Source organism: Apium graveolens, chromosome 9 (assembly GCF_009905375.1).
Source record: "Apium graveolens cultivar Ventura chromosome 9, ASM990537v1, whole genome shotgun sequence".
Classification (NCBI taxonomy): Eukaryota; Viridiplantae; Streptophyta; class Magnoliopsida; order Apiales; family Apiaceae; genus Apium; species Apium graveolens.
The window spans coordinates 257,452,388-257,477,055 of record NC_133655.1 but is presented as its reverse complement, the minus strand read 5'-3'; the positions used below and the strand labels follow the sequence as shown (position 1 = coordinate 257,477,055).

General features: G+C 34.4%; 2 protein-coding genes across 3 annotated transcripts; both read left to right on the top strand.

The window, feature by feature from the left end:
• The first annotated feature begins 13,977 nt into the window (after positions 1-13,977).
• Positions 13,978-19,992, top strand: LOC141684188 (F-box protein SKIP17-like). 2 transcript variants are annotated; one of them, XM_074489029.1, is made up of 13 exons: positions 13,978-14,407; positions 15,686-15,861; positions 16,372-16,566; positions 16,647-16,757; positions 17,041-17,126; positions 17,197-17,321; positions 18,142-18,206; positions 18,308-18,380; positions 18,464-18,526; positions 18,667-18,731; positions 18,803-18,877; positions 18,974-19,205; positions 19,392-19,992. In XM_074489029.1, exons 1-12 carry the CDS (start codon positions 14,066-14,068, stop codon positions 19,179-19,181), a joined length of 1,584 nt encoding a protein of 527 aa, XP_074345130.1. In that variant the 5' UTR covers positions 13,978-14,065; the 3' UTR covers positions 19,182-19,205; positions 19,392-19,992. The 2 variants fall into 2 exon arrangements, with proteins under 2 accessions (XP_074345130.1, XP_074345129.1); XM_074489028.1 differs by having other exon boundaries at positions 13,979-14,407; positions 19,462-19,992.
• A 1,461-nt stretch (positions 19,993-21,453) lies between these two features.
• Positions 21,454-24,125, top strand: LOC141686668 (small ribosomal subunit protein uS13z/uS13y/uS13x). Its single transcript, XM_074491711.1, has 4 exons — positions 21,454-21,609; positions 21,702-21,862; positions 23,422-23,610; positions 23,806-24,125. Exons 1-4 carry the CDS (start codon positions 21,607-21,609, stop codon positions 23,909-23,911), a joined length of 459 nt encoding a protein of 152 aa, XP_074347812.1. The 5' UTR covers positions 21,454-21,606; the 3' UTR covers positions 23,912-24,125.
• The last annotated feature ends 543 nt before the right edge of the window (positions 24,126-24,668 follow it).

Here is a 24,668-nt window from a genome sequence, read left to right as displayed (position 1 = left end):
AACTCAAAGGAGTGCCTGGCTTTTCTTTTTTTTTTGCTTTTCTTTTCTTTTGGATAAGTGAGGCTTATCAGCATTTAGTTCATTCTTAAAATTTACTGACATTAGAATCTAACAGATAAGAAGCAAGAATCTAGTTTGAGACTTAGTTTTAAGATACACAAAGTAAACTTGACTAAGCTCAAAATCAGAATTTGCTTGTGTTAATGAGTTTCCACATAAACAACTAATTCAAACATGAGATTTCTAGTATGTAAAAGACTACTAGGTCAGCATCTAGCACAATTATCCTTATTGGATTGAATAGTCACAGAACATTCAAAACACTATCAGAGTTTAAAGATCCACATCAGATAACAATCAGTATTTAAAGAATTTCACTTAAAGAACAGATTTCATGAAGATAAGACAATCTGTAAACATTGATCATAAAGTCTGATGTATGAGAATAAAAACTAAGCAGATTTAGAGAAAGAACCTGAAATCATTCCAAGTTCATTTACCAGTCTTGTAAAAGTAGCTTCACATAATGGTTTTGTGAAGATATCTGCTAGTTGTTGATCTGTTGGAACAAAATGCAATTCCACTGTACCTTCCATCACATGTTCCCTTATAAAATGGTACCTAATGCTGATGTGCTTTGTCATTGGGTGTTGAACTGAATTACCTGTCATAGCAATAGCACTTTGATTATCACAGTAAATAGGGATTTTAGAAAATTCTAACCCATAATCCAGTAACTGATTCTTCATCCAAAGAATCCGTGCACAACAGCTTCCTGCAGCAATATATTCTGCTTCTGCAGCTGATGTGGAAATTGACTTCTGTTTCTTGCTAAACCAAGAAACCAATCTGCCTCCAAGAAATTGGCAACTTCCACTAGTGCTTTTCCTGTCTATTTTGCATCCTGCAAAATCTGCATCTGAGTAACCTATTAGCTTAAAATCTGATTCCCTAGGATACCACAATCCTAGATCAGTTGTACCCTTAAGGTACTTGAAAATTCTTTTCACGACTATTAAGTGAGGTTCTCTTGGATCAGCCTGAAATCTTGCACAAAGACAGGTAGCATACATGATATCAGGTCTACTTGAAGTTAAATAGAGTAAAGAGCCAATCATACTCTGTAGTTAGTAATATCTACTGATGAACCAGTATCTTTATCTAACTTGATTGCAGTGGCCATGGGAGTGGATGTTGTTGAACTATCTTGCATTCCAAACTTCTTCAGTAAGTTTCTGGTGTACTTGGATTGACAGATAAAAGTACCTTCTTCATTTTTCTTGACTTGAAGTCCCAGAAAATAGCTGAGTTCTCCCATCATACTCATTTGATATCTTGACTGCATTAGCTTTGCAAACCTCTCACAGAGTTTGGCATTTGTAGAACCAAATATGATATCATCAACATATATTTGTACCAAAAGTAAGTCCTTTCCATGGTTGAGGTAGAACAATGTTTTATCAATTGTACCTGTGTGAAATCCACTTTCCAGAAGGAATTGAGATAAAGTCTCATACCATGCTCTAGGAGCTTGCTTAAGGCCATAAAGTGCTTTGTCAAGCCTGTAGACATGATTTGGAAATTTTGAATCTACAAAGCCTGGAGGTTGTTCAACATAGACCTCTTCTTCCAATTCTCCATTAAGAAAAGCACTTTTCACATCCATTTGAAAGACTTTAAACTTTTTGTGAGCAGCATAAGCCAAAAAGATCCTTATGACTTCTAATCTAGCAACTGGTGCAAATGTTTCATCATAATCAATACCCTCATGTTGAGAGTAGCCTTTAACAACCAGCCTTGCTTTATTCCTTGTAATTATTCCATCACTATCAGTTTTGTTTCTGAACACTCATTTTGTGCCAACAACTGATTTGTTCTTTGGTCTTGGAACTAGGGTCCAGACTTTATTTATTTCAAATTCATTTAACTCTTTCTGCATTGCTCGCACCCAATCAGCATCTTGAAGAGTTTCTTCCACTTTCTTTGGTTCAGTCTGAGATAGAAAAGAATGATAGAGACATTCATTTGATGTTGCAGTTCTAGTTCCGACACCTGCTTCAGGATCTCCAATAATTAAGTCATGTGTATGTGATTTGGTCCACTTCCTTGCTGATTGAAGTTGACTTCGAGAGATGGATCCTCCCCCATGATCCATGCTGTCTCCATCAGCATTTTCTGATGCCCCCCTGTAGTTATGCTCTCTGAGACTTCAGAATTTGACTTGGATCCTTCAGGATTTGAAGTATCAGAGCTTCTAAAATTATTAGAATTTAACTCATCAGAACTAGATGAATCAGAGTTTAAAGAGTCAGTGTCAGGTTCTGATGCTTCTTTAGCGTCTTGAGATGTGGTAGGATCTTCAGCTTGCTCCCCTGGACAGGTGCATTTTTCTTTGGAGTTGTTACCACAGATTCAATGACATCAGTACTTACAGTATCAGAGTTTAAGTCATCAGAATTTACAGAATCAGTATTTAAGTCTTTATTTTCAAATCTCAGCTGATCGTGATCATTGAAATCTTCAAGTCCAGTAATCTTCTTATCATCAAAAGATACATTGATAGACTCCATGACAACCCTTGTTCTTAAATTGTAGACTCTGAAGGCTTTTGTGGAAAGTCGATATCCAACAAAAATTCCTTCATCAGCTTTTAGACCAAATTTTGACAGCTGTTCAAGATGAGTCTTAAGAACAAAATACTTACATCCAAATACATGAAAATATTTCAGATTTGGCTTCTTTTTCTTCACCATCTCATATGGTGTTTTTCCATGCTTGTTTATGAGTGTTGCATTCTGTGTAAAATAAGCATTATGCACAGCTTCAGCCCAAAAGTAGGTTGGCAGCTTTGCTTCATCAAGCATAGTTCGTGCAGCTTCAAAGAGAGTCATGTTCTTTCTTTCTACAACTCCATTTTGCTGTGGAGTTCCGGGTGCAGAAAATTCCTGTTTGATTCCATGCTCTTTGCAGAACTCTTCTATGATTGAATTCTTGAACTCGGTGCCATTATCACTTCTTATAATTTTCACAGAATCTTTGACCAACTTATACAGCTGTCTGACATGATCAGTTAGAGTAAATGCAGTTTCATTCTTCTTGTGCAAGAAGTACACCCAGGTGTACCTTGTGAACTCATCCACTATAACCATAGCATATTTCTTCTTTACAATAGACATGACATTGACTGGACCAAATAGATCAACATGCAGTAGGTGATCAGGCTCAAGAATTGATGACTCGGTTTTGCTCTTGAAAGAAGATTTTCTTTATTTTGCCTTTTGACATGAATCACAAAGGCCATCAAGAGCAAATACTGATTTTGGAAGTCCTCTCACAAGATCTTTATTTACAAGCTCATTTATGTTGTTGAAGTTTAAATGAGAGAGTATTTTGTGCCAATTCCAGCTTTCTTCAATTGATGCTCTACTCATCAGACAGATTGCAGAACCATCATAACTTGTTGAAAGTCTGACTTCATAAATGTTACCATGCCTGTAACCTTTCGGAAACACTTTTCCTGTAGAATTGCTTACAACTTCACAGTGTTCTTCAAAGAAATCCACATGATAACCTCTATCACATATTTGACTCACACTCAACTAGATTATGTTTAAGTCATGAGACAAGAGCTACTGTTTCAATGATGACATTCCCAAGATTAATATTGTCATATCCCAGAGTTTTTCCCATGTTGCCATCTCCATAAGAAACTTCTGGGCCAGCTTTCTCCATAAAGTCTGAGAGCAGGGCTTTATTTCCAGTCATATGTCCTGAACATCCACTATCCAGTAGTAGGATGTTTCTCCTGTTGCCCTGCAAACACAAAGACCACTAATGGTTAGTTTTAAGGACCCAGAGTTGCTTGGATCCTTTGGCCTTTTTAAGTTTGTTAGCATTTACAGCGGATTTAATATCAGAGTTTATGCTAACATGCTGTTTATCAGAACTTATATCAGACTTTGCATCAGACTTTACACTAGAAGGAATTAAAGCAACTTTCTTCAAAGAAGGTTTTATTTGATAATAATCATAGTATAAATTATGATATTCTTTACAAGTATAAATGGAATGCCATAAACTACCACAATGAAAACAAGGATCTTGTGGCTTAAACCTATCAGACTGACTCTTAACTCCTGACTTAGGAGGTAAAGAGTTTATATTCTTATTCTTCCTGCAAAAAGAAGCAAGATGGTTAGAGTTTCCACAGTTATAACAGACATATAGTTATTGCTTTTATTCACACCTTCCTCTCCATTCCTATTTTTCCTAGCTGCCTTAACCTTATTGACATTCTTTATTTCTTTCAGCTTATGCTTAAGCTGCTTCTTTGTCATTAAGCCTATGTTGACTTCAGCTGGTTTATCATGTTCTAATTTGTCAGAAGTTGACTTCTCCTTAACTTCTGTCACAGACTCTTTCATTTTTCAGAATCAGACTTTACAGTTTTAGCTACAAACTTAACAGGATTTACCTTTGGCTTAACAGTTTGTTTAACAACAATTGGCTCAATTTGTTCAGTTCCTTTTTCACTTTTATCATCTCCATAACCTAAGCCCTCTTTCCAATTTCCACTACTTAATAAATTCTGAGTTGTTCTGCCAGAATTAGTCCAAGTCCTAATAATCTCTTTTTCTTTTTCTAACTCAGTTTTAAGAGATTTATTCAATTTTAGCAATTCATCTCGAACATAAAAAGCATCATCTCTCTCTTTCTGAGTTTGATGGAACATAACTAACTCCTTTTCTAAATAATCATTCCTTTTCTTAAAAGCAAGATTTTCAGAAGTTAATCTTTCACATGTTAAAGTTTGATCTCTGTAGCTAATAAAAATGATTTTTAGATATAATCTCAACTCAGTAATATCATCAGTATGAAAGCATAAGTTGTTTGAGGTACCTTTAATTCAGCAGTTTCAGGGTTGCCATCAACATTTTCCATTAAAGCATAATTTACCTCATCTTAAGAATCTGAAGTATCTGTCTAGCTTTTCTTCTTTGTGACAAGTGCCTTGCCTTTGTCACTTTTTTCTTTCTTGCAGTCAGGAGATATGTGGCCTCTTTCACCACAGTTGTAGAATTTGACATTTGAGTTATCTCCTCTGTCAGACTTTGCACCTTTGCCTTTAGATTTTCTGAAACCTTTCTTATCAGTACTTCCACATTTCTTGAAAAACTTCTTTCCCCTTCTGAATTTCCTGTAGGCTATCTTTGTGATACCCTTCACCATAAGAGCATACAATTTCATCATCTTTTCATCAGCATCTATTTCAGGTAAACTTTCAGTTTCTGAATCATCATCATCAGAACTTGATGATTTTGAATCAGACTTTATGATGAGAGCCTTTCCTTTGCCTTTCTTTGAGACAGCCACTTTGGGGAATTCCTCCTCAGCCTTAAGAGCAATTGTCCTTGACTTTCTCCCTTGTCTCTTGCTTCTTTGATCCATCTCAAGTTCATAAGTCTTGAGCATATCATAAATTTCATCAAGAGTAGTTTCATCAAGAGCATAGTTGTCTCTTATAATAGTAGCCTTCAAATCCCAACTTTCAGGAAGAGCTAAAAGGAATTTTAGATTTGAATCTTCAAGATCATATTCCTTGTCCATCAGTGACAGATCATTCAAGAGTTTGATAAACCTGTCATATAAGTCAGTTAATGACTCATCACTTTTTGAGTCAAAGTGCTCATACTCTTGAGTGAGTATAGTCCTCATGTTCTTCTTGATTGCATCAGTTCCCTGGCATCTTGTCTCCAAAGCATCCCATATCTCCTTTGCAGTCTTGCAATAAATTACCCTGTTTGACATGACATTATCAATGGCACTATGCATCAAATGCCTTACCTTTGGATCCTTGGAAATGGATGAGATATCTTCAGCTGTTTACTCATTTTTCTCCTTTGGTATGGTCTTTGCTGGGTGATCTGCAACTATAACAGAGAGCTTGGTTGGCTTATGCGGTCCTTCATTAATTCTGTCAAGGTATTCTTGATCTATAGCTTCCAGAAATATAACCATCTTCACTTTCCATATGGGGTACTCAGAAGGTCTCAGTATGGGAACCCTAATAGTCTCATATCGACTGTGGATTTGAGTCTTTTGAGTTTCTTCAGTTTTGGCGGGCTTGGTTGGATTTTCTGCTTCTTTAGACATGATTGTTTTGGATCTTTACTGTATGTGTGTTAACAGATAGGCTCTGATATCACTTGTTAGGTCACACAACACTGTAGAAGGGGGTTGAATATAGTGTAGAATACAATCAAATCGATTTCGAACACAAGTAATAGTAAACAGATATATTCGATATAATAAGCATTATTACAATGGAACTGTTCTCTTTCAGTGATGAACAAATATCACGAGAGCTGCTAGGTTATAATGTATGATCTTCTCGATAATGATAACACATATAGTGTAAACCTATGTCTGTGTTTATATAGTACACAGTTACAAGATAACTTCTAATTGATATGGAATATAATTCTGTCTCCTAAAATATATCAATCAGATATCTTATACAATTCTTTAAGTCCTCTAACTCTTTCCATGCATATCTTATTTTTGTATTAGTCTCGATCTTCTTTCCTGTAAATCAGTTTCCTTCCTTAATTGTTAGTCCTCCAGTACTTAAGTTCTGATATCCATCTTCTGATAATCTAAGTCCTGATATCCTTAAGTTCTGACTTCCAGTAAGTACTGATATTTTCTGTTTATTAAGATCTGAAAACTAAACATGAAACATATTACACATGACATCTCAAATATATCTAACAGTTAAAATTAGCCAAATCCTGACCCAACCCAATTTAATCGGGTTTTTGAAAATTAACCCGTTCAAATCTCGGTTTTGAACGGGTCGGCTTATTCGGCTGAAAAAGGGTTGGTTTGGGTTGGTTTTGGCGGGTCGGTCAATTTTCGTTCACCCCTATTGCTTATCATTTTCTGTTCAATCTTGATGATAAAATTGATTAATCAATAGTTTTGATCTTTGATGATCATTATTCCTGTTGATCTTACAAATTAGTTGTTAGATTCATAGCAAACATTCTCTCAAAATTAAAATTTTCAATTACATCACACATGTTTGATAATTTGCCTCACTCAAGTCAATTCAGTGATATTCTTCTCTCTTGTGATATTTTTTTCTCTCTTGATTGATAAGAAACTATGGCTTCTAGTTCAGCTAGTCCAGAAACACATAACACATCCAATAACTTCACTTATTCTTCTCATTTCGATTATGACAATCTACTACATTTACAATCCTCTGATAGTCCTAGAATGAAATTAGTCATTGAAGTGTTTGATGGCTCTGGTTTTGGTAACTGGAAAAGATCTATGCTGATTGCTCTATCTGCAATAAACAAGCTATATTTTGTAGATGGTTCACTGCCTAAACCTACTACTGATTTTGCCACCTACAAGAGTTGGTGTAGGTGTAATGATATGGTAATTCCATGAATACTTGGGGCTTTGTCTAAATCTATTGGTAGAAGCGTGATTTACTCATCATCAGCTCACCAAATATGGTTAAAACTAGAGGAGCGGTATGGAGTTTCTAATGGAGCTCAGTTGTTTGGTCTGCATAAAGAGTTAACTGAGGTCTCTCAAGGAAATCTTAATATCTCTACTTATTTCGCCAAGATCAAGATGTTATGGGATGACATAGACTCTCTCTGTTTGTTACACGTGTGTTCTTGTGGCTGTAAATGTGGTGCAGCTACTAAGCTTGTTCAATTCCAACAGGATCAAAGAGTCATACAATTTCTGATGGGTTTAAATGAATCCTATAACATGATGAGAGGCTCAATTCTTATGAGATCTCCTCTTTCGTCATTGGGCCATGTTTATAGCCTCTTACTTCAGGAAGAAGCTCAGAGAGAAATCAATTCTCCTGGACATTTTGTTGCAGATTCAGCTTCGTTAAATGTTCATTCTTCTAAGGCTTCTGCCCAACCTTTCACTTCATTCAACAAATCAAGGTTTTCTGCTACTGGTGACATTAAGAAAAACCTCCACTGTAATTAATGCAAAAAGTCAGGACATCTGATTGACAAATGCTTCAAACTACGTGGTTTTCCTCCAGACTTCAAATTTACGAAGTCAAAGAAAGTTGCAACTTGTGTCGAAGGATCTTCTAGTGAAATATATGTACCTTGTCTGATGGATCTGGTACTGCAGCCCTGCCAGTTATTACACCTGAATTCTGCACCCAACTAATGCAGATGCTCAAAATCATTCATCATTCAGATTCCACTCCTTCTTCTACAAATTTTGCAGGTACCTTTACAGCTTCATCTCATATAGCTTGTTTTACTGATTCTTCTACAATTGAATGGATCATTGACAGTGGGGTCAGTGACCATATGTGCTTCAACAAATCTTTATTTTCCACCCTATATGAATTATCACACAAAAGCACCATTTCTTTACCAAATGGTCAAACCATTGATATCACTCATATATGCACTGTTCCTATTTCCTCTGGTATAATTCTTCAAAATATTCTGTTTGTACTTTCTTTCAAGTATAATCTCATTTCTATCACAAAACACACACATCAACTTCCTTGTAATGTCTATTTCACTGCTGATTCTTGCTATTTGCAGGGCTCTTCTCTGAAGAAGCCTCTGGCTCTTGGTAGAATCTGCAAGGGACTTTACATTACATCAAATGACTTCTTCCTTCCAGATGCCAAAGCTCTAGTGACTGCTAGTTCTTTTTTCTCTGCTTGTAAGAAAAAATCTATTATTTGACATTCTAGACTAGGTCATTTACCTATGTCAAAACTCAAAACTCTGTCTCTTTGTAACTTTTCTGATGAATGTATAAATGCTATTGCTTATTGTGATGTATGTGCTAAAGCTAGGCAGCATAAACTTCCTTTTCCACATAGCACTATACACACTACTGAAAAATTTCAGCTCATACACATTGATTTGTGAGGACCATATAAAGTCCCTACCTATAATAAATATAGATATTTCATCACCATTGTAGATGATTTCACTAGAACTACTTGGACTCATCTCTTAAGTCACAAAAGTAATGCCTTTACCTTTATCAAAAATTTCATTTCTCTTGTCAAAGTTCAGTTCAAATCTCAAGTGAAATGCATAAGATCAGATAATGCACTTGAACTTGGTTCTTCAGTTTCTGCTACTGCATACCTACAGTCATTGGGTATTTCTCATCATATTTCCCGTGCCTACACCCCTCAGCGTGGTTGAATGTAAACATAAACACATTCTTGAAACCTCAAGAGCACTTTTATTACAGTATAACTTACCCATTAGTTACTAGGGTGATTGTGTTCTTATTTCTAATACCTTATTAACAGATTTTCATCCAAACTTTTTAACAATAAATCCCCTTATGAATTGTTATTTAATATCAAACCTTCTTATGAACATTTAAAACCTTTTGGTTGTCTCTGTTATGTTAGCACTCCTAAACCTTTCAGAGACAAATTCTCTCCAAGAGCTTATGCTTGTGTATTCTTGGGTTATCCCTACGGTAAAAAGCCTTATAAAGTATTTAACATTCCCCCCTCTCAAATCACTGTTTCAAGAGATATTTTATTCCATGAAAACATTTTTCCTTTTGTTCCTACATCTACACATCATTTCCTGCCAATTGTTGTTCCAGATATTTTTCCCATTCACAATCCCCTTGATTCTCCTACTTATCCTGATTCTCCTGATGCAAATTCTTATACCGCTGACCCACATATTACTTTTCCCATTCACAGTGCTGATATTACTACCACTTCTCATAATACCAGTACCTCTAATGATAAACCACTTACTAGACATTCTTCTAGAATTTCCAAAATTCCATAATACTTGCAAGATTATGTTCATCCTTATCAAGCACAATGTCATTCTGTCATTTGTTCTCAATCACTCGTTTCTTTATGTGTTCCATCTGTTACTTTTCCCACTCAATCTGTTTGTTGCAAAGTCAATACATCTATATCTTCACCTACATATGTATCTTTACCTCTAGCTGAACCCTCTAGCTATGAAATAGCCTCTCAATATCCTGAATGGAAACAAGCCATTGCTAATGAGTTTGCAGCACTAGAGGCCAATAACACTTGATCTTTAGTTCCCTTACCTCCTGGAAAAAAGGCCATCAATTGCAAGTGGGTATTTAAAGTCAAGCATCATGTTGATGATAGTATAGAAAGATATAAAGCCAGACTAATTGTTAAAGGTTTTACACAAAAAGAAGGTATTAATTACACATAAACTTTCATTCATGTTGTGAAAATCACTACCATTAGAAGTCTAGTTGTTGCAATTAAAAAAGGGTTGGAAAATGTATCAAATGGATGTCAATAATACTTTTCTTCATGGTGATCTACATGAAGATGTCTACATGCAATTACCCCTGGCCTTCATATATCTGATCCTACATTAGTTTGTAAACTCCTTAAATCTCTATATGGCCTGAAACAAGCCTCCATAAATTGGTTTTCCAAGCTTACTACTGTTCTGTTCTCTATGGACTATCAAGCATCTAAAAATGATGCCTCTCTACTGTATAAGAAGAATGGTTCCTCTGTGGTTTATCTAGCCATTTATGTTGATGATATTTTAGTTGTTGGTAATGATGAGGCTGAAAATAGCCATATCAAACAGTTTCTGAATTCTACATTCAAAATCAAAGATCTGGGTACACTACATTACTTCTTAGGCCTTGAGTTCAATATTGTTCCAAATGGTATAGTCATTTCTCAACATAAGTTTACAACTGAGTTGCTTCAAGAGTTTCCATGCCAGCATTTATCCCATGTAGTAAGTCTTTTGGATCTTTCCATCAAACTTCTTCCAGATGTTGGTGATTCATATTCAGATCCATCCCAGTTAATAAAGCTTGTTGGTAAGCTCAACTTTCTTACAAATACTCGCCCTGATCTAGCCTTTGATGTCCAACACTTAAGCCAATTCATGGTCGCTCCTCGTATTTCTCATTGGCAGGCAACCTTACATGTTCTCAGATACTTGAAATCAACTCATTCTCAAGGTCTATTCCTCAGCTCTACACCTGATTTCAGACTTGAAGCTTATTTTGATGTCGATTGGGCTTCTTGTTCTCATTCAAGACGTTCAGTTAGTGGTTATGTCATACTTATTAGTGGATCTCTCATCTCCTGGAAATCGAAGAAACAACATACTGTGTCTTTATCCGCAGCTGAAGCTGAGTATCGTTCCCTTCGTCGTATCACCTTTGAACTCGCCTGGTTGTCTAGAATTTTTCAAGAATTTGAGGTTGCATATATCATTCTTATCCCCGTCAAATATGATAACCAAGCTAATATCTACATTGCCAAAAACCCTATTTTTCACGAACGAACAAAGCACATTGATATAGACTGTCATTTCGTTCGTGAAAAATTACTTTCTGGGCTAATTTCCTTATCTTATGTTCATACTCTTCATCAATTGGCAGATGTATGTACTAAACCTCTTATTGGCTTACATCACAAGGATATTATCTGCAAGTTGAAGATGCATACTTCACCCTCCAACTTGAGGGGGGTGTTGGAGTTATAACGTGATAGCTGAAATGCCACATCAACATGGCAGCTGGTAGAGCCGACCAAACGAATGGGCCGAGCGTGCCGGTCCGAATATTTGGCGGGCCGGTTTGGTCACCACTAAACCCGTGAACGACCCGAAAAAAGTAACGGTCCGTGCCGAACCGTGCCAATCAATCAAAAAAGTAAATCGTTAACGGCCCGCGAATTAAACGAATAATACGGTTCAGACTTGGCGCGTGTTCAAGGAGCTGCGAGGTGAATAATTCGCAGTTCAACCCGCGAATTGGCGAATCAGGCGGTCCAAACTTATTCATTTGTATTTTGATAAACAGGCTAGTCTGTTTCTGAAAATCACATACCCATTAATTATTAACAAATTATTTTCAGGAATTTCTTTTTCTCTTTTCTAGTTCAGTTCCTACATTAATAAATTATTTATCTATTTTATTTTGATTTTAGTTCCGAAGTTGACTTAATTTTTTAAAAGTATTTCAATTTAATTTTTTTAAACTAGCAAACAGAAATGTTACAATTGATTTGGGCCTCTAAAAAAATTGTGTTATTTTTTTCCCCCGAATTTGTAAAACTAGAATGTATGATTTGTAAAACTAGAATGTGTTAAAATAAAATAAGGAAAATAGGACGATACCTCTATAAAATTTATTAATTAAAAAAATGTTACAATTGGCGAGCCGGTTTGACAGGCCGTACCGAGCGGTTCGGTTCAGCTGAATCGTTACGATTTAGCGGGCCGTGCCGGGCCGGTTCCGGTTTCACAGACTACAACTCGTGTTCGGTTCGTTTGTACAGACGGCTTGGGCCGAATTCTGAATCGGCACGTGACGAGCCGACTTACGCGAATTTTACGCGAGCCGATTTCCGAACCGCCCGTTTGGCCGGCTCTAGCAGCTGGATTGTAGATATTTTTCTCTTTACTTGTAAATAATTAGCAGTTAGTTATGCTAACAGTTTTTCCCGCCAACTGTATTTTTTGGCACATGTTTATTTATCTCACACCGTACAGAACAAATTATGCAACTTAATTCAAGATGGCTTTCCATCTCAACAATCTCTCTCTCTCCCTCGCTCTCTCTCCATTTCTCTTTACAGTATTAACAAAATAGTTACAACACATAGATACAATTTACAGATATGAAACTTGCTGTTTCACACTCTCTTCGCTAATGATGTTGCATATCTTCCCCCAATGGAGAATGTACCCAAAATTGATACTGCATTTCAAGATTTTGATTCCAGAAAAGATGCTTTTGAGAAGCTCTCAGTGCAAGTCGGTCTATATATGTTCTCGAACAAGCTAATATTTTTTATTTTTATTCACATTTTTATCTATAACACGATACTTTTTATGTAAAATTGTAAATGCTTTTTAATTAGGTGTTCATACAATATATACAGAAAATTATAAATTTATATCATTTCGATTGTTTTTTTATAATAGTGACAAATCACTGCATTCAAAAAGTTATAGAAATAAAAATGATCAAAATTTATTAATTTTTGTAAAAGAACTCTTTATTTAATTCCGTAGAACAATATTTGTTTTCAAGTTAATACGATAATTAAATTAAGTCTAATTTAGAATAGTTGTCTATTACTTTTTGATTATTATAATATTTTTAAAAAATTTAACAAAATATTGTAAAATCATTATAAATCACAGTATTTTATATGTTTATAGAAATATATAACCCGAGAAATAATATTTTAGGAAATTAAACCGCCAAATTTTTTAAATAAATTATTGGACAATTTTATTTTAAAAAACACGAGTCCTCTGAAAAAAATTGTGTACAAAAATTAAAATTCGTAAAAAGGATTTTTTTTGGAAAATAAGTTTTTTTATAAAAAAAATTTTTGAAAAAAATAAATGTTATATCAAATGTAACCAACTTTTTTAAATCACAGTATTTTATATGTTTATAGAAATATATAACCCGAGAAATAATATTTTAGAAAATTAAACCGCCAAATTTTTTAAATAAATAATAGTACAATTTTATTTTAAAAAACATGAGTCCCCAGAAAAAAATTGTGTACAAAAATTAAAATTCGTAAAAAGGATTTTTTTTGGAAAATAAGTTTTTTTATAAAAAAAAATTTTGAAAAAAATAAATGTTATATCAAATGTAACCAACTTTTTTAAATCATTTTTCATAGAATTTTGAAAAATCGCATATAAATTTCATTTTAGTTATAAACCTTATTTTTTAAATTATTTTTAAAATATAATAAAATCACAGATAAATTAAAAAATATATGTTTTGATATTTTTTCAAAAAAAAAGACAAGAAATTCGTAAATTATTGAGTTGGTTGGATTGAGGTACACGTGCACACATTCAGTTGGACGTATGAATCAATGACATAGTTTTGTCCGTACCCTCACTTCATTACCAAAACTCACTTCCATACACCAGTTGTAGTAACTATTAAAATACTCCACTCCTACATTTCATTACACTCTCCCGGGCCCACATCTCTCTTCCCTCCACTCAAAATGGATACTCTCCTCTTCCACCACAACAACCGCCCTTGCTCCGCCACTTCTAAACGCCCCTACGCCGCCGTCTCAGATCCAATCTCTCCCATGTCTCTGGATCCAATCCAATTAGATTCTCTTTTACTTTCTTTTTTATCTCTCTCTGATAAAACCACTGTGCCTTTACTCGATCACGCTTTTGATGATTTAATCGAATCTTCTCCCGATCAGAATGTTATGATTGAGCGTGCTCTTTTGTTAGGCTCTGTGTTGCTTGAAGCTGGTAAACGATCTGCTCGTAAACGTGATTGTCTCCATAACGCCGTCGTTTGGCCTCTCCCTCCCGATCTTACAATCAAGGTACTGTACTCTATTATTTTTTACTTTCTTTTTTTTTGTATCTTAAAATTGTTTTTAGTTTAGGAATTTAGCTTGTTACTGTGAGTATTAGGTTTTGATTTAGTTTGTGTTGAATGTATGTGTGCTGTTTTTGTATAGTGCTCTTATGTTCATGGGATGTGCATTTTATTAATTGTGACCAAAACCAAATTATTAAGTCTTAAAATATACTACCGATAACCGATAGTTGAATGTACGTGTGCTGTTTTTGGGTAGTGCTCTTATGTCCATGGGATGTGCATTTTGTAAATTGTGGCCAAAACCAAATTATGAAGTCTTAAAATATACTACCTATAACCGAATCCAATAGAAAAAGCTGTTTTAACCCATTTCATAACCGAAATATAGATATAGATTTAGTATCTGTTTGAAGTGGTAGTTTATTAAACCAGTTCGAAGTAAAGTGCTCTATGTCCATGGGATGTGCATTTTGTAAATTGTGACCAAAACCAAATTATTAAGTCTGAAAATATAATACGGATAACCGAATCCTATAGAAAAAGCTGTTACAACCGATTTACTGGTTTAATAACCGAAATATAGAACAAATTCAGAACTAGTTTGTAAAACCAGTTCAAAGTAGATGTACTGGTACACCAATTTAAAGTTTTCTAAACGTTAAGCATCTGGCATAGTTCGAAGATTAAACCATTAATACACACAGCAGTCAGTACTCACATTATGAAAATTGAAAAGTTAGCCATTAATTTTGTTAAGCTGCTGCAGACCTGGAGTAGGCCAGTACAGTACCATAGGATTCAATAGATTTTATATTTTCAACCAAAACCACTCTATCAAGTATTTTATTGTTTGTCCAGGATGTTCTACCATATATGTATTGAATTGGCTTCCTAAGTTGATACATTCAGCATATCTGCATATGTAATTATGTATTATATTCTAAGTCACTAGACCAAAGTGTTTTTGATGTTCCAGTAAGATGACATACTGAAGTATTTTTACCAAGTTCTCCAAAATTTGTTTTATATGTGGAAACGTAACTCAGTTACATATAACAATTATACAATATTGATCTTGGACATTTATTGTTGAGAGTATTTCTCATATTGTTAAATCTGGCAGTATACCTTTTTCAGTTTCCAGAAGTCGAATTTAATCTAGGACAGTACAAAAATGGAATATGTTGATTAGACAGAGGGGTTCAGTTTTATATACATAATACATCGGTGTTTGATAATACATATCAGCCTCTTGACATCATAATAATGCTCGTTTCAGGTTCTTACAATGCTGGACACTCAAAGTGTGTGTTATGCTGCTGCAGCATGTTCCTTTTTCCGCAAGTGTGCTTCTGATCCACTGTGCTATGCCAGTATTGACTTGATAACTGTAATTCCAAAAGTTAATAATATGGTAGTGTCCACAATGATTCAGCGATCTGGAAAAGCGCTTCGGTAAAACGACTATTGTTTTCAGTCATATAAAATTCGTTTTCATAATCATGTGAGAACTGGGATGTTATGAGTATAACTGGTTACTATTTTAATCTCTACTGATTGAATTTTTTAGCTCTTCTACAATATTTTTTATAATAAGTTATTGACGTATTGTTGTAAGCATGGAACCTTTAGCTTTTGAGAATGTAAATTTGCTGATTTGGAATGTAGCAACTGCCATTCCCATATTTTCTTCTAAACAGTTATGGAGCCTTGATAGATATAAATAATTAGGAATAGTAACTGATTTGTTTTGAAGTTTGCAAGATCATGATGAAACAAATTATGGCTCTAAACTAATAATTCTATTCATTATTGCAGAATCTCCATAAATCTCCAACATCAACAAGTTTGTGTAACTTTGTGTATTTATAAAATTCGACCTTGCTGATTTTATGCATTTGTGTTTTCATTTGACGTGTGTGCTTCTGTAGGATTATTTTCTGATTGTTATCCCTTAAATCCCAGGTCTTTAAAGCTTGGTCTGATGCCTGGTCCAACTGCACTTTTTGGTTCTTCTCAGACATGTATTTATAGTACAAGAAATTCCCCAGACATATCCGGTTTTTCATGGAACGATAAGAGATCAAGACAGGGAAAAGAATCTTGTATTCTTTCACGGTCGTGCTTAAGTTCTTTAGGTTCAGACAATGGTGCTCCAGGGTAGTATTTATATTGAACCAGAAGGATTTTTTTAGTCACTTAGAGTCGTTATAACTGATTTATTTTTTTTGGATGTGAAGGGCACTGTTAAGAAGGTTGCACCTTAATAATATTGAACGAGTGGATAACACGGCGCTTTCTGCAGCACTATCAGTCTGTCCATCTCTCCTTGATCTCGAAATTGTTGGCCTGTAAGTCCAATTTTTTTTGCTAAACATAAGTCCTATTTTAACCAGATACACACACAAATTTCTGTTTCCATTTATATTTCTTAGGTTGCTGGGTTCTTAGTTTTGGTGTATCCTCTATATGGTAGTGACCATGCCCACTAGAGTATAGAGTTCCTTTCTCTGTTAAAAATTAAAATGCCTAGCAATTCATTCATTCTTGTAATGAGATCGTGCAATATTTTGCCTCTCTTTATTCTGAGTTGAGGTCTATGTCTTGTAATTTGAATGCAAATTCTTATGGCAGTCATGTCGAATTGAGGCAAACATTGGAATCGGTTAGCAAACATTGCCATCTGATCGAACGTCTCTTTTTTGAATCTTCCAAGACAGGTATTGTAGTTTGTACATGTAACCTCTGTTATTTTCAGAGCTAAGTATGCCTTCGTTGTATTCTGTGTAGGTAGAGATGACAGTTTGAAATTGTCCCCGACCTGCAGCGATTTAGTGCAAAATTGCCCTAATCTCAACTCTTTAGCACTACGGGGATTCAAGCTGCAAGACTTCAAAATATTGGCACTCATCAAGGTAAACTATGGTTGTGCGAATGAGAGAATAAATGTCCTTTCCTATTTCATGACTGCATTTTCTTCCTTTCTCGCCTTGCTTGTATTGATAAATTTACTTTTGCTTGGAAGTTAGTCATTGATCCCAAGTACTGGTCCCGGCAGTAATATCCTGACAGCTTTTTTATCTCGAAGAAAAAGCAGTAAAAAACCTCCAATATGTGAATAAATAACCTTTAATTTTATGTTTGATTGTCTAATGTACTAACATAGTGGGTAGTAGTGACATACATAACTTTTTCTCTTTAATATTTCCACTGTGCCTGTATTGTATGTATATGAATGACACGTGCCCAAAGAGTAGTCAGTATGTGTATATTGGAAATGGAGTGTTTCATCAGATTAAGTTTTATATTTTTGATAGAATCTTTTAATGTAGTTAGTGGGTGATGCCGATTCCCATGTAAAATCAATTTTTAACAGATCAGGAGTTGAACAGAGTTTACCCATATAAGAGGAACATCTTGCAGTTGTCTCCTAAAGGAAACTATGTTGATAAGTTCAGAAACTTGGTGAAGATTTTTGTCATATTGTAAATGTTGGAGGTCTATAAGAAAAAAATGCCAGAGTTTTCCCTCTTCTTCATACTTTTTGTGTTAGTATGAGGGATAACCAGACCATAAGAATAGAAATAAGAACTTTATTCAAATGTGTTGCTTGTTTCCATATATAATATGTGGAAGCACTTGTTTCTAGCCCTCTATGCAGATGAATTAGTTACTTTAAGTGCTTTGAAAATGTTTCTCTGATTGTGTGTGATACTGTGACATATAACAATGTAGGGGTTTCGTAAGCTGAAACATCTTGACTTCTCCACATCCTACTCTATCTCGGGTGCTTTCTTAAAGTAAGCGCATCTTTAACTAATCATCCTTTTTAAGTTCGTTTTGATTCATATTTTCTCACCTACCTGTTCGGTCATTCTTCGCCATAATACATGTTATGCAGGAAGCTTGTTGGAGGTGCAGGTGGAAACCTTTTGGAGGTTATAATTTTACGGGATTGTATGCATCTCAGAAAAGTATGAGCAAAGTCTCCCTCCCTCCCTCTCTGTCTATATATAGTGAATGCATGTCTCACAGTCTCTATTTTCTGCACGTGCAGGCAGAAGTCGAAAGGTTTATTTCATCCATTATTGCAGGAGAATTTAAGTTCCTTAGACACCTTGTGAGTAGAACTGTATTTACTTGTTTCCTATTTTAAATAGTATTTTATATTTAAATGTTAACATCGAGATGCTTTCTAATTTATTGGTGTTGAATTTACCACTTATAGTTACTCGTTTTATTAACTTTGACTTGAAACAGGACGTGTCCAACCGGGAAGGTCTAGCATCTGAAGAAGACTGGTGCAGCAGGTGTTACGACCCAAGGTTGTTCTTCCTATCATTGTAGATGTTTCGGTTAATTTACTGTATACTTACGTTCTATGGTCTACATGCAGTTTCATACCTGCAGAGCAACTTTTTAGAGAAAGGCCCAACTTCAGCCTGCTGGCCGAGTTTCCGGTTGAAGGAAGGTTAGTAGTGTGTCTTCTTTGAAACTTTAGCAAATTAAAATTGACTATCAAGACTAGCTACCACCTGTCGTGCTTAATGTATTATTTCTACTGCAGTTTTATTGAATTTGGACAAATGATTAGCAGCGATGATATGAGTCCTCCACAACAGCTGAGCTGTCATATGTCTGATGGATCATGTTTTGTAAATACATCTGATAGCTGTTACAATAGTGACCTGGGAAGTGGCAATGAAGATAACCATGACACCAGTGTCATTATTTATGAGGAAAGTTCCGATGAGGCGGACTTTCTGTCAGTATAAGCCTCCGAGGTCTTCCAGCCCACTGTAAGTTCTGTTACTTTCTCTTCCTTTCCTCCTCCACAATCAAACAGAGACCACCGGCATGAAACATTGATATTATGCTTTTCTGTTTGAGTTGAGAAATCATCATAATCCTGTTTATGTTCTGTACAATTCTTTTCAAGTGTACGCATGTGCACTTTTTTCTCTAAACAGGTACATCATTCGCAGGTTGCTATTAAATCTGCCGTGGGATGTATTTGTTGCTGGCTAATTTTTTACCTGTACATTATGTGTACAGACTGTGTTGCTGGAGGAGTGCAGTGTTGATCATAACTGTGAGGAGCTCATTCTGAAAGCCTGATGCGACTAGATGAATAAAGTATAAACATGGGATCCTGTAATGTTATGTCGTCGTTTTGTCCGCTGTCCCATATTAGATTGGACATCAACAATATTAAGTTGAAGGAGCTTTAGGATTATTTAGGCAGAAAAGGACAGCAGTCACTGCATATCTAGTCTTATTTGCAGCTGGATTATGCGTCTGCCTTTTGTTGAATTTGTTACGAACAAACACTCTACTGTTAGTAATTCATCAGCTTCTCTTCACCCCTCTCAGTTTTGGGGTTCGAATGTAACCAGTTTTGAGAAGATTATGCCTGGGTGATTGGTTGCTTTTAGGGAGGACGAAATAGCAATATTAAGTTTTGGCTCAAAACTTGCATAAATTGTATTCAGTGTCATGTAATACAGTATGAGACTATTAGCAGGAGCAAGGATGATAATTGTTACAAAGTTGCTGAAATTGAATGTTTGTAATAAATTATTTCAATCGAGTGATTTTTTTTTTGGCTGAAATGAAATCTATATTTGTCACAAAAATATATTTGAATATGAATGTTCGATTGTTCGTGACTTTCTTTCTCGCCCAAGCCTCATGATGGACTTTCATGTCAGTGACGTCTCTCTCTTAAATACCATAATCTGCTTATTCGGTTAAAAGCCCCAAATCTTTTTATCTATTTTATTTAATTTGTTTTTTTCAATAATCTTCTTTTTAGGTGAAGAATTTTAATCCGTTTGGTGAATTGTTTCTTTTTTTCACTTCTTTATTATAAGCAGTGTTGTAAAAATCGAGAATCGCGGATCGGGGAAGATCGGTCGAGCTACCGATTTAGGATTAATTGAAAATCGGGTATTAATCGGAAAAATTAATCAGGGTAAAAATCGGATGTATTATAATATTAAATTATATTTAATATATTATTATGATTATATTAATTATTTATTAACAAATATATATTTATTATGTCATAATTTCTATAATTATTCATATTTAAATTAATATAGTATTTTAATTTTAAAAAATAATTATAAATACTGCAATAAAGAAAAATTCGTAAAAATAATCGGATTTCAAAGATCGAATCGGTCGGATACTTTGTAGGGGATTAATCGAAATTTTTTTTTAAAAATCGGGGATTTTAGAACACTGATTGTAAGCAGAGTTCTTAATTCAGTAATGAAATTTTGTATAAAATTGTGGTTCCTCCTTCAGGACATGATGGAGAGGGTACACCTAATTTAAGTGGGTACTTGTATTTGTATATACATTATCTTCAAAATATCGGTTAAGCGTCTATTAATGAAAACAGGCGATTACAATTTATTATTTGTTCGACTCGATCTGATGTAGATGCCGTATAATTTTTTATTAGTGAATTAATATCTTTATTCTTGAAAGAAACATGAAGCCATAGAAAATACAAATATTTCTCTAATATCTATAATTTTAAGTTAATTTTAATCCCGTTCATATTTAAATTAATTAAGATCTAAAATCAAAGTTTTGGGATTAAGAAGTGTTTTGTATTCTCTTTTTACCCAATTGAGTACAAATATGAAAAAAAAATTCAAATTTTCTCAATTGAAATTACCAAAATACTATTTTTCTAAAAAAAGTTGTGATTTTAATATGTCTTAAAAATATTTCTAAAAATACAGTTTGCAAGCTTATGTAACTTCGTTTATTTTTTTTGGAAAAGTATTTGAATTTTATTTTTTGATGGCATTCGAGGTTGCATCGAATAACCAATTGTATTGTAAAAAAATTTGAAAAATCATATTTTTGCAAAATTAAATAAATAGATTAAAATATATTTTTGGAAAATCCTCTTTTTCATTTACTTGAGGCTTTTAGAACACAAAATCTACTGAAACGAAATCAAACCAACACAAAATCTCCTGAAAACTGTACATGTATTATTTTCAAAACTAGGAATAGGCCCAGCAGCTCATATAACTAAACTAAGCCCGGTAGGTTTTTTCGTATAGGCCCGTGATTAGTTGAATATATAAGAATCTACTTCCATCTCGTCTCCACTCCTCTCTAAAACAGCATCTCCAAAACCTAGCCGCCGCACATTCGAACTTTGGAGCTGCAATCATGGTAAGCTTTCCCCAACACATACATACAATTACTTACACTGTTGTCTATCTCTATGTTTTATGCTTATGTTATTACAACGTTTTTAACTGCAGTCGTTGGTAGCAAATGAGGAATTTCAACACATTCTTCGTATTCAGAATACGAATGTTGATGGGAAACAAAAGATCATGTTTGCTCTGACCTCCATCAAAGGTATTGGTCGTCGTTTCGCTAACATCGTTTGTAAGAAAGCTGATGTCGACATGAACAAGAGGTAATAATTTTACGAACCTTATGGTCATTCATTTCTGTATTTTATTTAAGTAGTTTTGGTTAGAGTAATGTACAAATGATGTTTGATAGTTGTGTTTGTTGTTTAGGTATAGTTTTATTTTACATGTTTGTGTTACTAGCTGATGTTGTTTCTCTGGTGGTGATAATAATTGTTTTGTTATTGGGTATGTGTAATTGCGTGATTCTTGTGCAAGTATTTCGTATGTTTAATGGAGTGATAGGAATCTAATTACCTGTATAGATGATAGATTGTGTTGTGGAAATGAATAAATTTACGAGAGGGAAAGATGCAGAGTTACAAAATTTATGATTTTGAACAATGAGGATATTAACAGAATTTGTTTTTTATCCGATCAAATTATTCTAGGTTTTGGTTGTTTATATTATTTATACTTGGTATTGGTTACAAATTTATTATCCTTGCTTTCATAGATCATATTTTAAGCATGCTTAGCTAATGTTACGATAAGACAGTGTTGGTTTCTCGGTTTCTAGGATTAAGTAATCAACATGTATAGAATGAAGTTTAAACAATGGAAGTCAGCATTACTGTAACATTTTACAAGAGCAAAGTGAGTGCATTTAGGTTCTCAGTTTAGAAATCCAAAACTATGTCTTTAGCTGCTGGTGCCTGTATGCCTTAAATTTAATGTTTTTGCTTCAGTATTTGCTAGTTTGTCTCCTATCTTAATATTATTGTCACCTTTAAAGTTTGTAGATGTTTTACTAGTCAAATGCTCAAAGAGCTCGTAAAAAATGCAGGTAACCATTGCAAAATATAGCCTATCCATAGATGACAATTTGTTCAAATCAAATGTCAATGCTAAAATATAACTAGAATAATCAGTAATTTGATGTAGAATATCCAATGTCCCGATTATTCAGAAAAAGTAGAGATGGTGTAGCTACCTTCTTACTAAAGCATCTCATGGTTGAAGATGTTTAAGAGCTTAAGCTACCACAATATCTATATAAGTGATTACCTACTTTCTGCTTTTATCAGTTATCTCTCACCTGAAACTGCGATAGTGTATAGGTTTGCACATGTTATGTGCATTATGTATATTGGTAGCAGCAGATACCTTGTACGTGTCAAGTTAACATAAATTGGTCAAAGAATAATTCTAGCAGATTAAGATAACCATGTGATGTTACATGTGCAGAATCTTTCGCTTTGAGATTTTAAGATATGTTGAATTTTTAATTTATATTTGCACAGCTGATTATGGTTGTGGCCACAGGCTTCTTTGTGTCGCATCGATCTGTATTTTCCAGTAGTCCAATACCAATTTGTGTGTTTCTATTTTCTGAATATGTTTTTGAATTTGTTTTTTCGTAACCATGAATTATTTTGGGTGAGCCTACGTTGCTGGGTGCCTAAACCTGGTTATTCTTTTGTTGTTTGAAGTTGTATAAGAGCTTCTTTCCGAGGGTTTTTCTGCTAGCATTTATTTTTTACTGCTGCCTGGTATTATTTGTTGCTCTATTTTTCTTGTTTTTGTAAATGACCCTGTATATGTTTATGTGTTGCTTATAAAGGGCTGGGGAACTTTCTTCTGCTGAAATTGATAGCTTGATGACTATTGTTGCAAACCCGCGTCAATTCAAGATACCAGATTGGTTTTTGAACAGAAAGAAGGATTACAAAGATGGAAAGTTCTCTCAGGTGACATCTAATGCCCTGGACATGAAGCTGAGAGATGATCTTGAACGCCTGAAGAAGATCAGGTTTGTCAGTTCTCTTGGTTTGATACTGTAATATTGTATTGTTTGAGAACTGTTGAGATATAATACGTTTGATACAAATTTTGTACTGGTTGTGTCATCTTGTGGAAGATTGCGTAAGCTTTTCTGTTATTTGTAAATTTCAAGGATTGTATTCATCATATCTTAATTTGATTTTCTCTGTATGAATTTTTACAGAAATCACCGTGGGCTCCGTCACTACTGGGGTCTTAGGGTGCGTGGACAGCACACAAAGACAACTGGCCGCAGGGGAAAGACTGTTGGTGTGTCAAAGAAGCGATAGGCTTGTTAAGTTTCCTTTCTTTAGTTTTGTTGAGTTGACAAAGAAATGGATTGAAGAACTCTGTACTCTTGAAGCGTATTTTAGATTCTATCTATATATTTTGGTGCCTAAACACATCTTTAAAACTTCTGCGGGGTTATTTATTATGTTTTCAATTTTTGACAGAGCTGTTGTCAGTTACTGTTGAGTTTTTGCAATGTTAATGTTTCTACTAGTTAATCTCCCCTACAATTTAGAAATTTAAATTTCACTCATAAGTTTTACTATAAAAGTTTGTCCAAAAATGGTTCTTGTAAACTTCTTACACGTACTCTGGTTTGAGATTGTTGTTATCTTCTACTCTCGTAGCAGTGTGGAGTTCTAACCTAACACAAATCCTTAAAACTTTTTTCTTTTTTTCTGATCTTTTTGTTAAAATTAATTTTTGTACACAAATTATCAGCCACCTGTTCCATTTATATTGCAATATCAGTTATTTTATCCAGTCCTGATTAGTATACATAAGTTTCCTCATCAAGTACTTATCTTGGTTTTCCTATCTAAACGATTCTTAATCCTTTGCCGTGGATATTTTTGTAATATACTTATGTTGGGAAAAATGTTTAGACTTTGGATGTGGGATGTCTTTCAAAGAGCAGCAGAAGAAATATGATGCATGCATGATTTGTTCACTTTCAAAGATTAAGGCCATCTGGCCATGTAATATACTGTACTTGTGTTTAACCTTTTAGTTTATATACTGTACCTGTGTTTAACT